The following is a 13,394-nucleotide window of genomic DNA, read 5'->3' as shown; positions in this document are numbered from 1 at the left end:
TTTGGTGTATTTTAATGGTAGTTTAATCACATTTCAATATTCACAAACATTGTTTTCTCTGGATTTGGTAGGGGGAGTGGAAGAGGATATATTCGGTTGTGAGTCTCCCAAGGCTGTGTGCACTCTGCTCTAGAGTACAGAGGAACACACAATATCAGCAGAGGCTGTAATAATAACAATGCCTTTATCATTAAGATCACGACTTGCTACCAGGCACAACAGACAGCCAGACAGCAGGACATACCTGCAGCCACCTGTCATGAATAGGACAAGGCCTTTCTCCTGATGTAAGTCATCAAAACGTATCTGACTCATCTATAATAGAATCAAGATCCCCACCAAATATTTACCTGATAACCCTACAGGCAATAATTTAACCTTAAAAGTACATACTTTCCAGGGTTACTTGCACAAATAGAGCTAAGCCATTTGATAAATTTCCACGTCATTTTTCACCTGCTCAACCTTCATTATAGAAATCAAGCACACCTCCCCTTTACACTTTGAAAAACACTAGGTAAAATACGAGAGGTGCCCACGTCCTCGGAGCTAAAGCACATCCATTCGTACGGAAAAGCAGCGAGGAAGGGAGAGAGCCTGAGAGGAAATTGAAGAATAAGCAGCGATGCGTACTGATCTGAGAAACATGCCAACAATTGGGTTCCGATAAATAAGAAAAGCAGAAGTAGATTTGAAACATTCGTTTCCCTTTATTAGCTCAGTGAGGCTGATGTGTACTGCACATTAAAAAAAAATCACAGGAATTTTCATACAATGAATAAAACCACAACAATACATGTAGAATTGGCAGGTGGAAAAGAGCCAGCAAGGGCTCAAACTAATCGCTCACTTTCCCTCTTCAGCATAGTTCAACCAACAGTGTTACACTTTCACCTACAAATCTTAAAGTAGCTCCATCAAATCAGCAGTTTTCACATTATTGAAAATGTCTGTCACATAGGTACAAATTTAGAATCATCACATTATATTACATGGCTATTCTAGGTCATCTATAGATCAGATCTTAGACTACAGTGATTGAAGTTCTTGGTACAGCCATCAAAAAAGGACACATGATCATTACCTACTGTTAGCTCACATCTAAAGGCATGAAAAGGTTTCCTTTTTTCAACTGACCCAAACACTTTACCCCAATAGTGCCAAGTTCCCTCTCTGCTGTTTTGAGTGTTGACAGCTCAACCGTTGTTCTCAGAGTCCTTTACAAAAACTGATTTTGTTGCACTGAAAGAATTATTCTGCTACATTTCTTTTCTTCTTCTTCTTCTTTTTTTTTTTAAATAAAAACCCCGCATTTCTAAAGCACCAGTTCGGGTACCAAAATTGTAGATGTAGTACTTACCACAGCATGAAGGCAATGGCCCATGGTCATCTGAAAGTCTTATAGATCTATGCTGAAATTTGCCTCCCATGATGTTGGGGAGCATATGTTGTTGGAAAGATTCTCTCCCAAAGGAAGTGAAAAAAAGAAAGAAAGAAAGGAACACAGCTTACAGCTTACATTTTGATGGGCTACCCACAGTGTCTGCATAAGATCCAAAAGCTTCACTAATTTTAGATGCAATCTGAAGTCCATGGAGGAAAACTATCTTCGTGGTAACAAGATTTGTCAGGCCAGAGGGTGAGGGAGATCAATAAATAAATCCTCAACATGAAATTTGTAGTGTTGTCTTTTGAGAAGTAAGAAAAGAAACCACGTATTTCAGTCATGTCCATGATCCAGGGCAAACAGAGAACGTATTTAAAGTTGGATCACAAAAATTGAAAGGCAAAATAGAGAACGCATCTGGTCCTTAAACACGTAACAGGATTTACTAAATAGTGATTTCTTAAAAATAATTTATTGCTCTTAATAGTCTTTTTTATTATTATTCTACAACAGAAGATACTCAAAATTCAGAAAGAAAGACTGTAAACTTTAGTTTGGCGTTCACAAAGAGTTAAAATACCTGCATTGAACCTACAGAACAAGGATTAGGCGGATTAAAGATGTGTTACTGTTGTCACGCAGAACCTGTGAACACAATTCTTTTATTTCATAGTTATTTATTGCTTTCTATCTACTTAGAAAGAGTAAGCCAAACACTTGAGCAAGCATCCGACAGAACAGACAGTGGATTCACTCAGAACACAATATGCTGGTGATAAATGAACGCAGCCCTCAAAATTAGCTGCATTGGCCTGGGGGTGAAACCCATTTTGTAAGATCGTGTTGGGTGAGAGAAAGGAAAAGAACAATTAAGTAAGTAGTAGGTCTATCACATCTTCCAGAAAAGTGATGTCAGCCAAACAGTAAACACATCTCAATTTGGAACTCAAAAACATACTCCAAACTTTAGTGACTTCCATGGCAGCAACTCCACACTCAGATGAAATCCTGATGCTCAGAATGGAGGTTTTTTTTTAATTTCTGACATTTATTATTGTTATTATTATTAAATTTAGCAGAAGCAATGTCACCACGAACAACATCATGGTCACGTCAGAGGCCATGCTAGTGAGAGAAGGAACACTGCTTCTGCGAGAGCTGAGTTTCCCAAAGAAAGAACTCCCACCTGACAACCGCCATGCACCCTGGGTCAAAAGTCTCCACTGGCCGTATTATTTTCATCATCTCATAATTTATAATAAATAGGCTATCTGCAACTGATAAATATGTCTCTTTAGTAAACAAAGGAATGAAATATCAGTATTTATACAGGATGTATAACTGTAAAAAATACAGATTAAATACCATCATCATATTCTGCCAAGGGAAAGAGATACTGGCTTCAAAGATAGTCTTCAGACACACATTAATTATTGTAAAAATCATACTGTAATTATTACCTCAGCATTTTGTATCAAATTAAAATCACAAAAATTAAAACAAAACAGCATTTTAAAAAGATTTTTTTTGACCTCTAGTTTCAAAACTACTGTTGATAGAGAAAATAAAAACATTTCTTAATGGTTCCCCATTGAGAGACTTTACATAAAATCATGATATCGTCTAGAAAAATTTTAGATGAGAAAATTTCATTCCCCTAACAAATCCAGTGTATAAAACTTCAAAGAAAAACAAGCAACAAGAAAATGTGGAAAAATATCGCAGAAGTGGTTAATACCTTTAGGGGCCTAGGATTTTTGTTGTTGTTGACAAGATGCTTAGTCGAAGCTCCTACGAGGGGATGGATGTGCGTGAAGCGTCAATTTGTTGTAGTGCACTCAACGGACACACACACACACTGTCTTTTGTTTTGTTTTGTTTTGTTTTTTTTACAATCAAATATATATAAGCAGTAAGTTTAGCTTCTAAATATGTTAGTGTACAATAATTGTTTCACCTCATAATTACATTTGAATATTCTTGATTAAGAAAAATTTAGCAGTTTTGAAAAGAAGGCTGCATTTACAGTGCATAGCTGTAACAAAAAAAGAACATAGTTGTAGAGTATGTACATAAAATAAAAATACTCCATTTAACATCTGTAAATACTTAACTACATCAGAGAATGTAGCAATTACACTATCTGAACACATCCAGAGAGTTCTACTCAACTCTCAGTAGTCATGTAACACCAGGTCTCCTCCTCAGAAGGAACCACCGAACACACTCCCCGCTTGACCAATGACAAGGCTTTGCAAAAATTTCCAGTGGAAGATCAACATTGTGGACATATACAGAGGTGTCAGGACAAAGGACGAACTACAGAAACTTCAAAATGTTAGGAAAGTTTCGCATCTGTTGCCTGCAGTATCCTCTCCCACCCAGATTCCATGGCAAAAGGAAAGAAAGAGGAAGAGAGAGGGGGAAGAGAGAGAGACAGAGAAAGAGAGAGAGGATATTAGTTCTGTGGAACCTGTAGTGTCTTCGGGATTGTCAGGAAATCGTTACGTTAAGAGAGAGAGCTTGCTGCAGGTTTTGCACTTTCTGGAAAGACGGTACCGGAGGCTGACAACAGACATCAGTAGTGTCATTTTAGGGTGGTTTGTTAGTTTTCTTTCCTTTTAATTTATTTCTATTTATTTTCCTTTTGTGTAGAATATGAACATTTTGAAGTTCTAGGTTTTAAGTGTGTCTTCATGGATATGCTGCCATTCGAAGGGGTTTGCCCTTGTTCATTCTGGTCAGGTGCCCCCAAGTCCTCACATGCGCACACATGTATGCCCCAAATAAGTACACACACACACACACACACACACACACACACACACACACACACCATCGCACGCACGCACGCACACACTGTCACCAAGAGCCTCCAGGGAAAGCAAAGCTGACACCCGTGAATAAACGTGTGCTTACTGGATTATCATTCCATGTCTTGCCTCTTCAGCAGCTGTGTTCATGTAAACCGTTGTTGTTCTTGTTCTAATGGTTGTTGTTGTTTTGCTTTATTTTTTGTACAGAGAGTGTAAAGTAGGAGAAATTCCTAAGTATGACTTGCAAGAGTCTTGGGAAAGGACACGCTGTCCCTTGAGGTATTCACCATCTCTCTGTCATCCTCAGCCAGGGAACATGTTACCTGCGCAAGCTTCTCTGAGCTTCCTTCAGTAAACTATCAAAATCCAGAGAGTCATACTTGCTCTTGGTGGAAGCAGGGTCAAAGTCATCTGAATTTGAATCTGGAAAAAAAAAAACAGCAATCCAGGTTAGATGCACCCTTTGCTGGTGGCTTTCAATGCAATTCAAGATACCTGGTTCAATTGTAATGTAATGAATCAATGTACTTAAAAATGGTGCCTGAATTTCATTGAATATATAAATGTAAATAGAGAAGGGAGTAGTTGGCTTTCAAAATCAAAAGCCAATTGATTCTCCGTATACCGAAAAACTCAGAGAACACAGGAGTAGTAGATTTCAATGCTTCTTTAATATTTAATATCTTTATAGGTATTTACATTTCCCTTATCTTGGCATTTTAAATGACTTGCCAATGCAATGGTTCCCCAATAACTTAAATGGGAAGGTACAAGTAGAAGCTGGAAATAATTTTCCCATTAATGGATTGAACTTTATTGAGCATAAAATTCAGTAGATTAGGATGGACAAAGATCATTCTAGACTGTCTTGGATTTTTCAACTTGTTCAAATCTGATTTTATGCAAAATCCCACGTTATGTCAAACAACTCTTTTAAAACGCTTGTGTTTAGCAATGTATGTTAAAGTAAAATGCTGTTAAACACTTCCAGCCATTCTCTATTTATATCTACAGAAAAGGGGTAGATAGTGCAGGCTGGTCTTATAAGTGAGAAAGAAATTCTGGGAAATATAACCAAAACCTCCTGTGAATAAATTACACTATTGGGAAGTATTTATTTGAAGGGTAATAAAACCTTTCAGGGACACATTAACAATTCTACTAACCATATAAGCATTCCATATTTTTCCTAAGCTAAGTTACAGCACAAAAATCCAAAGGACAGGAGTACAGGAGTAGAGACTATGGAAGCAGAAATTGCAATATGAAGACACACTTAGCTGGGGCTGGGGTGTAGCTCTGGGGCTTTGTGTAAGACAAAACATTAGGTGACCATGGAGGGAAATTTGCATTCCTTTTCCATGGAGGGAATTTAAAGAAGTGTAGTTACCTAATGTTGGGTTACCCTAAGAATAATTAATCCATAATTTAATGTTCTGTATTTCTTTTGATAAATATTCAGAATGCTGGGAGATAATATTTCTCAAAAATTTATTCACTGTGGTGGACTTCACATAGACACCCACCTACACAAGCACACACATTATCTCTCTTAATAAGCATCCAAAAGAGATGCTCCTGTTGGATGAGACAGCCCTATGTGAGACTGCAGGAGGAACTCCACCATGCCGTCTCATATTGAAGAGAAGATGTTGGATCATGGTAAGATATAATGAAAATGTGGAAATAAACTAACAGCCACCTCATTATTTTCAAAAGAAATTGTTAGAAATAATGTTCCCATATTAATGGACACAAAAATAATCACATTTGTTTTCTTAGCACCTGGAAAACTGTTGCTCCAGGTAGGTAGTCAAAATAATGTTGTTGAATGGATGCATTAATCTCAGGCACCTCCATGCTATTAAAAGCATAGCTGAAAATATTCATGTTGGGATCTGGAAATTATTTACCAATAAATGTCAAGAAAAATGTAAAGATATATATGTTATAATATAATAGTCTACTATTTGTGTAATGAACTATGAATGTATTATTTCATTTTTCATATATGGCTATGTGTTAACTAATACTTAGTCAAAACCACTATATTCTTAATACAAAGTCACCTGTTCTGATTCTGCCTTTCCTGATTAACAATTTTTGCTTTATATTTATTTACTTTATATGCATGGGTATTTTTCCTGCAGGTATGTATGAGCACCATGTTCATGCCTCATCTGATGGAGGCCGATAGAGGGTTCCCTGAAACTGGAGTTATGGACAGTTGTGAGCCACCACATGGGTGCAGGTAATCAAGCCTAGGCCCTCTGAAAGAGCAATATTTTTTTTTATTTTTTATTTATTTATTTATTTATTTATTTATTTATTAAGGATTTCTGCCTCCTCCCCGCAACCGCCTCCCATTTCCCTCCCCCTCCCCCGATCAAGTCACCCTCCCTAATCTGCTCGAAGAGCAATCAGGGTTCCCTGACCTGTAAGAGCAATATTTATTCTAGACTACTCATCCATACATCCAATCCTTCTTAATATTTTTTATCAAGGCATTTTGTTGGTAAGAGGCATTGCTTATATAACAGTAAATAGAACCAATAGATAGAAATTCCTAAATAGTAGAGCAAACTTTGAATCCTGGCTTCATCACAATAGCCCTAATCAAGTCACATTAATCTTTCACTCTCTCTTATAAAACTAGCTAATAAATCAGAGCTGCAGGCATCATATGCTCTTCTAATAGCAGTGTGGTCATCATTAGCCAGTGTCTGTGGTAGAGGAATAGGATGCACGTGATAGGTAACTTCATTTGGAGAAGCAAATAAAACAGGAAAAACCACAAAGGTAGAATCTGTCTAAAATCATAGGATATTTTTCTGTCTAAGTCCAATTAATAAGTATCATGTCAGTTTTCTTTAATGTTAGCATGTCTATGAGCTTCCAATTCCTTTATGTATGCACCACATTATTACGTTCCTTTTATTTAGGTATCACATGACTTGAAACATTTAATCTAAATTCTTCGTGGAAACAAAGACAAGATATTGGAAATTTTCACTGATCTTTTAAGCTAGACCCTAATGTTAATACTTCCATTTAAAAACAATCCCAAATTTCTAACTTTTTATTGCTCTTACTTTTAATTGTAGCCTATTTATTTTATACAAGGCATTGTGATATCAGCTCCTCCACCAATATTTAATATTCCTCCATGACAATATGAGTTATTTTATAAATAAACAATCGGAAGCTAAAGGAGCTGAAATGCTTATCCAAGATCAGCAATGAACCAGGTCTCAAACATAGGGTGACTTAATTTTAATGCTGAATCTCTTTTGGCTACCTCAGAAATGTGTTGAGAACAACATCTTTATGGCCTTAACATGCTTTAGGGATTTCAACTATCCCATGCTATTGCAAGACGCATCAAACACGCTTTTCAAAAGCTAGGGAGTGAGCTTAAGAATGGTCAAGTTTCCATGGCTGCTGGCTAGGCAGGTAGATAACAAGCTGAGGATCGTTCTCCTTAGAACTATTTCAGGGAGGCACCAGTTCAATTTGGAAATACCATCCAATCCTCCCTCTCCCATGATGAATCGTGATCTAAAAACCCCTCTAGGTAGCTTGTTTTAAACTCTAGACATTGGGAGAGAGTAGAAATACCCCCAGCCTTCATTACTGAAGAAAATAAGTCAAATCAACTCAAGGCTTCAATCTGTCTTGACTGTTTTTATCAGCCAGCATTTGAACAAATGACTTGCCAGGTTTTATATTTTCATCCCTAGGCCTCTATCTCTCTAGCAGTCAGCTGCCGCTTCCCTGTTCCCCTCTATCTATTTAGCTTGTGAAGTGAATTATAGCATATTCCCCCTGAACAATGCTCGGCACCTATATCAATTACTCCAGAAAGACACAACTGTCCTGGAAGGGAAAAAGTAATTGGTATTCGTTTTTGTCTTTATACAGCATCAGAGCAATAGTGAATGGATAGCTACTAATGTTGAAGAATAGATGTGCATGCTAATTTTAGACTTATTATAAATTAATTCAAAATAATCATGATAATGCACATTTACCACTTTTCTTCATTTCTTCCTCAAAGAATTAAACAATGTATAATGCACATATTAGATAAGGGATGGAAAGCAATGGGACAAAATTAATATTAGAAAGAACATTAATATGTCCATTGTAGCATTATTTATAATATCAAAAATTAAAATGAATACAAATAGAGTTAGAATGAATTATCTAACTATAATGATACTACATGCCCAGTGAAATAGTATGCAACCATTAAAATATGTGCCTGAATTATTTTTGGTTCCATGAATCACATTGGGAAATGAATATATGTATTATTGATGAAAAAAATAGAACTCGAGCTATATGTATAAGTATAAGCACACATGTGCACATATATAACATGATCTCAACTATGGGACAGGAGGAACTCTCAGACAAAATTCTGAAATCAGATGTTAATATTATCATCTGTGGGTAATAAGCTGATCAAACTTTTACTTTTCATCTGAAGAGTCTCCTCTGAAGAGGAGAAAGTAAATAGTGATGTGTTTTGTTTAATGAATGGTGGACATGGCAACAGCATAAACCTCTGACTGTGATTTTGCTCTCAAAGGACAATTGTTTGCTGAGCTTCCCATACAAGGTGTAGGATCCAGAAATACTCTACGAGCTTTGTTTTTGTTTTATTTTATTCTCAAGAAATTAAGTCTGTGGTCATTTAGCTAATGGACTTCATCTTTCTCTTCTAAAGTATACTAAGTGTTTCCAAGTGCTTGTGACTTAGTGAGGAGGGAAAAACACAGCCCTTGCCCTGCCCTGTGCTACAAAGCAATGCCAATGCTTGAGTTTATAGGAAAGGATTGAGAGTATGAATAAAGAATAAACACAGATAAGTGCAAAACTTGAATAAATGTATACAGAGATGCATACAACACATGCTCACATAGCACAATACCGCCAGCACACACAAACCCCACAAATGGCTTAGCATCTCTTCAGAGAGTACAAGTACATCTGCCCTTCAGGGCTCAGTCCTAACCACCTTGCTTCTGAAAGAGTCGTCTACAAAAACAAAAACTGTATTCATATACTCCCTTCAGGAAAGCCAAATGGTAGCCTAATGTAAGGTGTCTGTGAAGCATGCTCACTTCCATCTGGAGCTCTATATTATCGATTCACCCTTGCATGTACAATAGTTATATACCGTACCTAGGTCTGCATAGTTAGACTTGAAAAATTGCTTCCGTCCACAAAAGTACAGCTCAAAGTCAGTTTCATTCGACCTGCGTAAAGTGTATCCATTCTCCAGAGCAGCGAAAGCATCACAGGTGTAACGGTAGGTGATGAAGCCATAGCTGTCTCTGCAATGGGCAGGGAAGAGGCGTTCAGAGCTGGTTATGCAGCATTGGCACAGAGGACTGCAACCCCTTCTACTTTGGGAGACATCACTGGTGCCAGCATCTCTGCCACCACATCCATTTATCAGTGTGATTGTCCTGTCAGGCAGCTAAATACTTATTCTGAGACAGGAAATCTCAACTAGAAAGATTAATAAATAGGGATGAAAGAAAATAAATAAGGTTCTGAACTCAACATGTCATCTGTCAAAACACTTACATTGGCAACTCCCATCCCAGTAATCTTAGGGCCATAATTTTTAACATACGTCAGCTTCTAAACAAGAAATAATTTTGAAGATTCTCACCCATCATCCCGCAGATTTACTGTGCATTCCTCAATTTCACCAAAAACTTCAAAGCGGTCTCTCAGTTCTGTCCGCGTCGTGTCAGGTCTGATTTTGCCAACGTAAATCACACGGCGTTCTTCCTATAAGCAAAGGAGAAGGAGAGGCTTTCTCTAGCTCTGGAGACAAAATGTAGTTGTGCCACCAGAAGCATCCATGAACATATAATCATGAATAAGAACTCGGAGAGCAGTCTTACTAGAGCAAAACAGATATCAGATCTAAGGATAACTACCACATAGGAACCAAGTTTGACTTTTCATGCCTTACGTTCAAGCTCTTCGGTCACACTACACTTTCTTCTCCACTGAGCTTCTCTTTCCCATTTCTGTCTCACCCTTGTCTTTCTTCCCGAGAGCTTCATATATCAGAGAAGACATTTATTCAATGAGATTTTTTTTAAATCACTGAGAAGATATCCAGTACATATGAAATATGTGAGCACTTATTACTTGGTTATTAATCTTCAGAATTGGTATAATAGCCTGGCTTATAAAACTATTTAAGTTCCCATCAACTTAGAATTCTAATCTGAAAATGTACAAATTTTGACATTCTCAAAGGGTGATTCTTAATCTCTAATACTCCACAAAATCTTCCTGAAGGAACATGATCCAAATGCAATTGTTGGGGTTTACCCAGAAGGTAGACAAAAGAAAAAAATGGGAGATAAGGCCTCAGTGATCTCCACTTATAGCAAGGATACATAGCAATTCTAAAACATGTGTTCGGAAGAGAATCATTTGAGTTACAGTCTTGAAATGTAGGCCATTTTTAGCCATGGATCTCTAAAGAGTAAGGGCCAAATGAGAAAGGATATAATTTTTACTTCACCAATAGATTCAGCCCTATTTTAAGAACAGACTAGAGGGGTGTAGCCTCATTTCTACAAGTGCAGTCAATATGATCATAATGTAAAAGCCATTAGAAATTTATAACCTACAAAACACAGGAAGCCCATACTGTTGCCTGAAGATAAGATTCCTTTTATATAAATGTGGGCTTCATGCTTAGTGAAACCCTCTTGAATATTTCGTTCTGGGGCAGGAACCAAATAGAATAATGCCTCAAAACTGAGGAAAGTTTTAAAGAATATTTGGAGCAAATATAGAGACTGTCCTTACCAACTAGTTATGTGCCTACCAGGGACAAGCAAAACAAAGTAAACTTGAGGTTGCAGAAATTTAAGTAGGATCAAAGCCAAGAGGCTGGGAAACATGGGGGTAGCATACAGATTCAGGCGTCCAAGAGTGTTTCTCCGGTTATACCAAGTGCCTTATTCTTAGAAGCTACAAAACTCACTGCAGGCTTAAGACAAAGAGAAGTCCACCAACGTTTATTGGCAGCTTTTCCTTTTCCATAAGTATTAGCAACTGAGCTGCCACAGGGAGAGGGCTTACTAGCACCTGCGAAGTACAACTGAGCAACCTGCGTGTTTGGTGGCTTCGTCGATGGTCTGCTCATCTATGACGACTCACATTTATTATAAACAACACTACCGAATACCTTCATCAGGGAAGGAAGCTCCTCTGAGCTTCAGATAACCAACTACTTACTGGACTTCTGCTTGACCTCTTAAACTGGAACAACCTTGCCAAAGCACACTGTCTAACTACACACCAGGAAGCCAAGAGGGCACTGGATCCTCCAGAGATAGAATTACAAAGGGGCACCACCCATGTGGGTGCTGGGGATTGAACCCAGGTCCTACTGAGCTTTATCTCTTGAATCTCACTTTAATTTGTCTTCCTTATTCCCTCTTTCCCAGGCTAAACTTCCAGCTTTTCTTTATGGACAACTTCAATCCCCATGTCTATGTTTGCTCCCTCTAATTTGTCCTTTTATCACAAATGGAATAATTTTCAATAAGTCAAGAGGATTCAGTCATGTCATGTGTCATTTAAATTAGATGCAATCATGGCCTCTAATACTTCTGATAATGCATCTAATTTATTAAGAAGGCCTAATAGGTGGGTTTTGCAGAATTTAAGCTTTTCTGCATGGTCTTTCTCCTATGTTTTCCTTCACTCTAGGTTTTATGCTGAACTTCTAGAGGCCCCTAGTTACTCTGTGTTCCTTCCATCTCCGAGGCTTTGCACAAGGTGCTCCACTGTAATTTGGAATACATTTCCTAAATTGTATCCCAAGCCCCTCACATTTACTGTCCAGACTTACATTAAGATCCATGTCTGTATCATTTGAGAATTCAGATGAAATGCTATTAGCCGGTTTTAAAAAATCTGTGTTTCCTTCTATTTCTGCTTATGTACAATTAAATCATTATAGTTTATTCATTGTTCAATGCCTCTCTCCGTTGTATAATGAAGAATTCATGAAATTAGAGTCTATATCTGTTCTTTGCCCCAATTTATGTTAAGTATGAAAGAGAATCTCAGTAAATATTTGATATAGGATTTTAAAATCAATTTTTTAAGTTTTTTATGTGTAGAACTATTTTGCCTGAAAAAATATATATATATATATAAATCTCTGTGTGTGTGTGTGTGTGTGTGTGTGTGTGTGTGTGTGTGTGTGTGTGTGTGTACCACATGTGTGCCTGGTAACCCATAGAGTTCAGAAGAAAGCAGTGAATTCCCTGGAACTAGAGAACTAGAGTTATAATAATGGTTGTGAGTTAAACCAAATCTACATCCTCTTCAAGGGCAAAAAGTACTCTTAGAAGCTAAGTCTTTGCTACAGTGTTCAATTAATACTTTTTAGTACTAACCCATGCCTGGGAGACCACTAGTCTCTGAAATATTCCAACATAGAGGGGGTATTATTTGAATAAGGTGCTCTATTTTAAAAAAAGTCTCTGTTTAGGCAACTCAACTGAATGAGTTACCAAAAACAGTTTACAAATCGAAGGGCGAGAAGTATAGAATAGATGCAAGTTAGCAGGCTCATTTTCAAAAGAACTCTGGCATTCAGAGGGGAGACTCCAATCAAACAGCTGGAACGGAATTCCTCTGCCCATGCTATCAAGCCTCCTAACTGACTGATGAAGTAAAGCAAGCAGATTCAAAAGTCACTTGCATGTATATTGCATGTTGCAACTGAAGGCTGAAATTGTTTTTCCAGAACATGCAACATGGTTGGGTAGTCAGTAGATAGAAATGGCTGGCGAGGCCCGAGCCAGAGCTGTTCTTTACACACGTTATCCAGGGAATCATAACACCACATTCCATTCTATTTACGCACCCACTTTCAGCCCAACAGCCAAATGTGATGGGACTGTTATCTAAACTTAAACTTCCTGGCGCCTGCTTGCATGGTGTTATGGATTTTTTTTTTTAATGAGCCTTTTAGGGAAGTTACTACTGTGTAAAGAAAGGAGAGGGAACTGCAGAAGAGAAAGAAAGAAATTGAGCCATAGCACAGAAATTGCTCTGCTACCATTATGGGAATACACACAGCCTATGTATTCAAGGAAATGTGAAGTTAAAGCGAAAATCGACCATATGTG

General features: G+C 37.6%; 1 protein-coding gene across 4 annotated transcripts in view; it reads right to left on the bottom strand.

Moving 5' to 3' along the window:
• Positions 1-709: 709 nt before the first annotated feature.
• Positions 710-13,394, bottom strand: part of Ppargc1a (PPARG coactivator 1 alpha) — a 629,633-nt gene continuing 616,948 nt past the window's right edge. For all 4 annotated transcript variants that reach the window (XM_075943563.1, XM_075943562.1, XM_075943561.1 and 1 more), the window contains 3 exons: positions 9,890-10,011; positions 9,394-9,545; positions 710-4,626 (listed from right to left, as the gene is read on the bottom strand). In XM_075943563.1, coding sequence (XP_075799678.1) covers positions 4,523-4,626; positions 9,394-9,545; positions 9,890-10,011 — 378 coding nt within the window. In that variant the 3' untranslated portion in view covers positions 710-4,522. The remainder of the gene's footprint in view (positions 4,627-9,393; positions 9,546-9,889; positions 10,012-13,394) is intronic.

This window comes from Microtus pennsylvanicus, chromosome 12 (genome assembly GCF_037038515.1).
Source record: "Microtus pennsylvanicus isolate mMicPen1 chromosome 12, mMicPen1.hap1, whole genome shotgun sequence".
In the NCBI taxonomy this organism is placed as follows: Eukaryota; Metazoa; Chordata; class Mammalia; order Rodentia; family Cricetidae; genus Microtus; species Microtus pennsylvanicus.
This window is presented reverse-complemented; position numbering and strand designations above follow the sequence as displayed.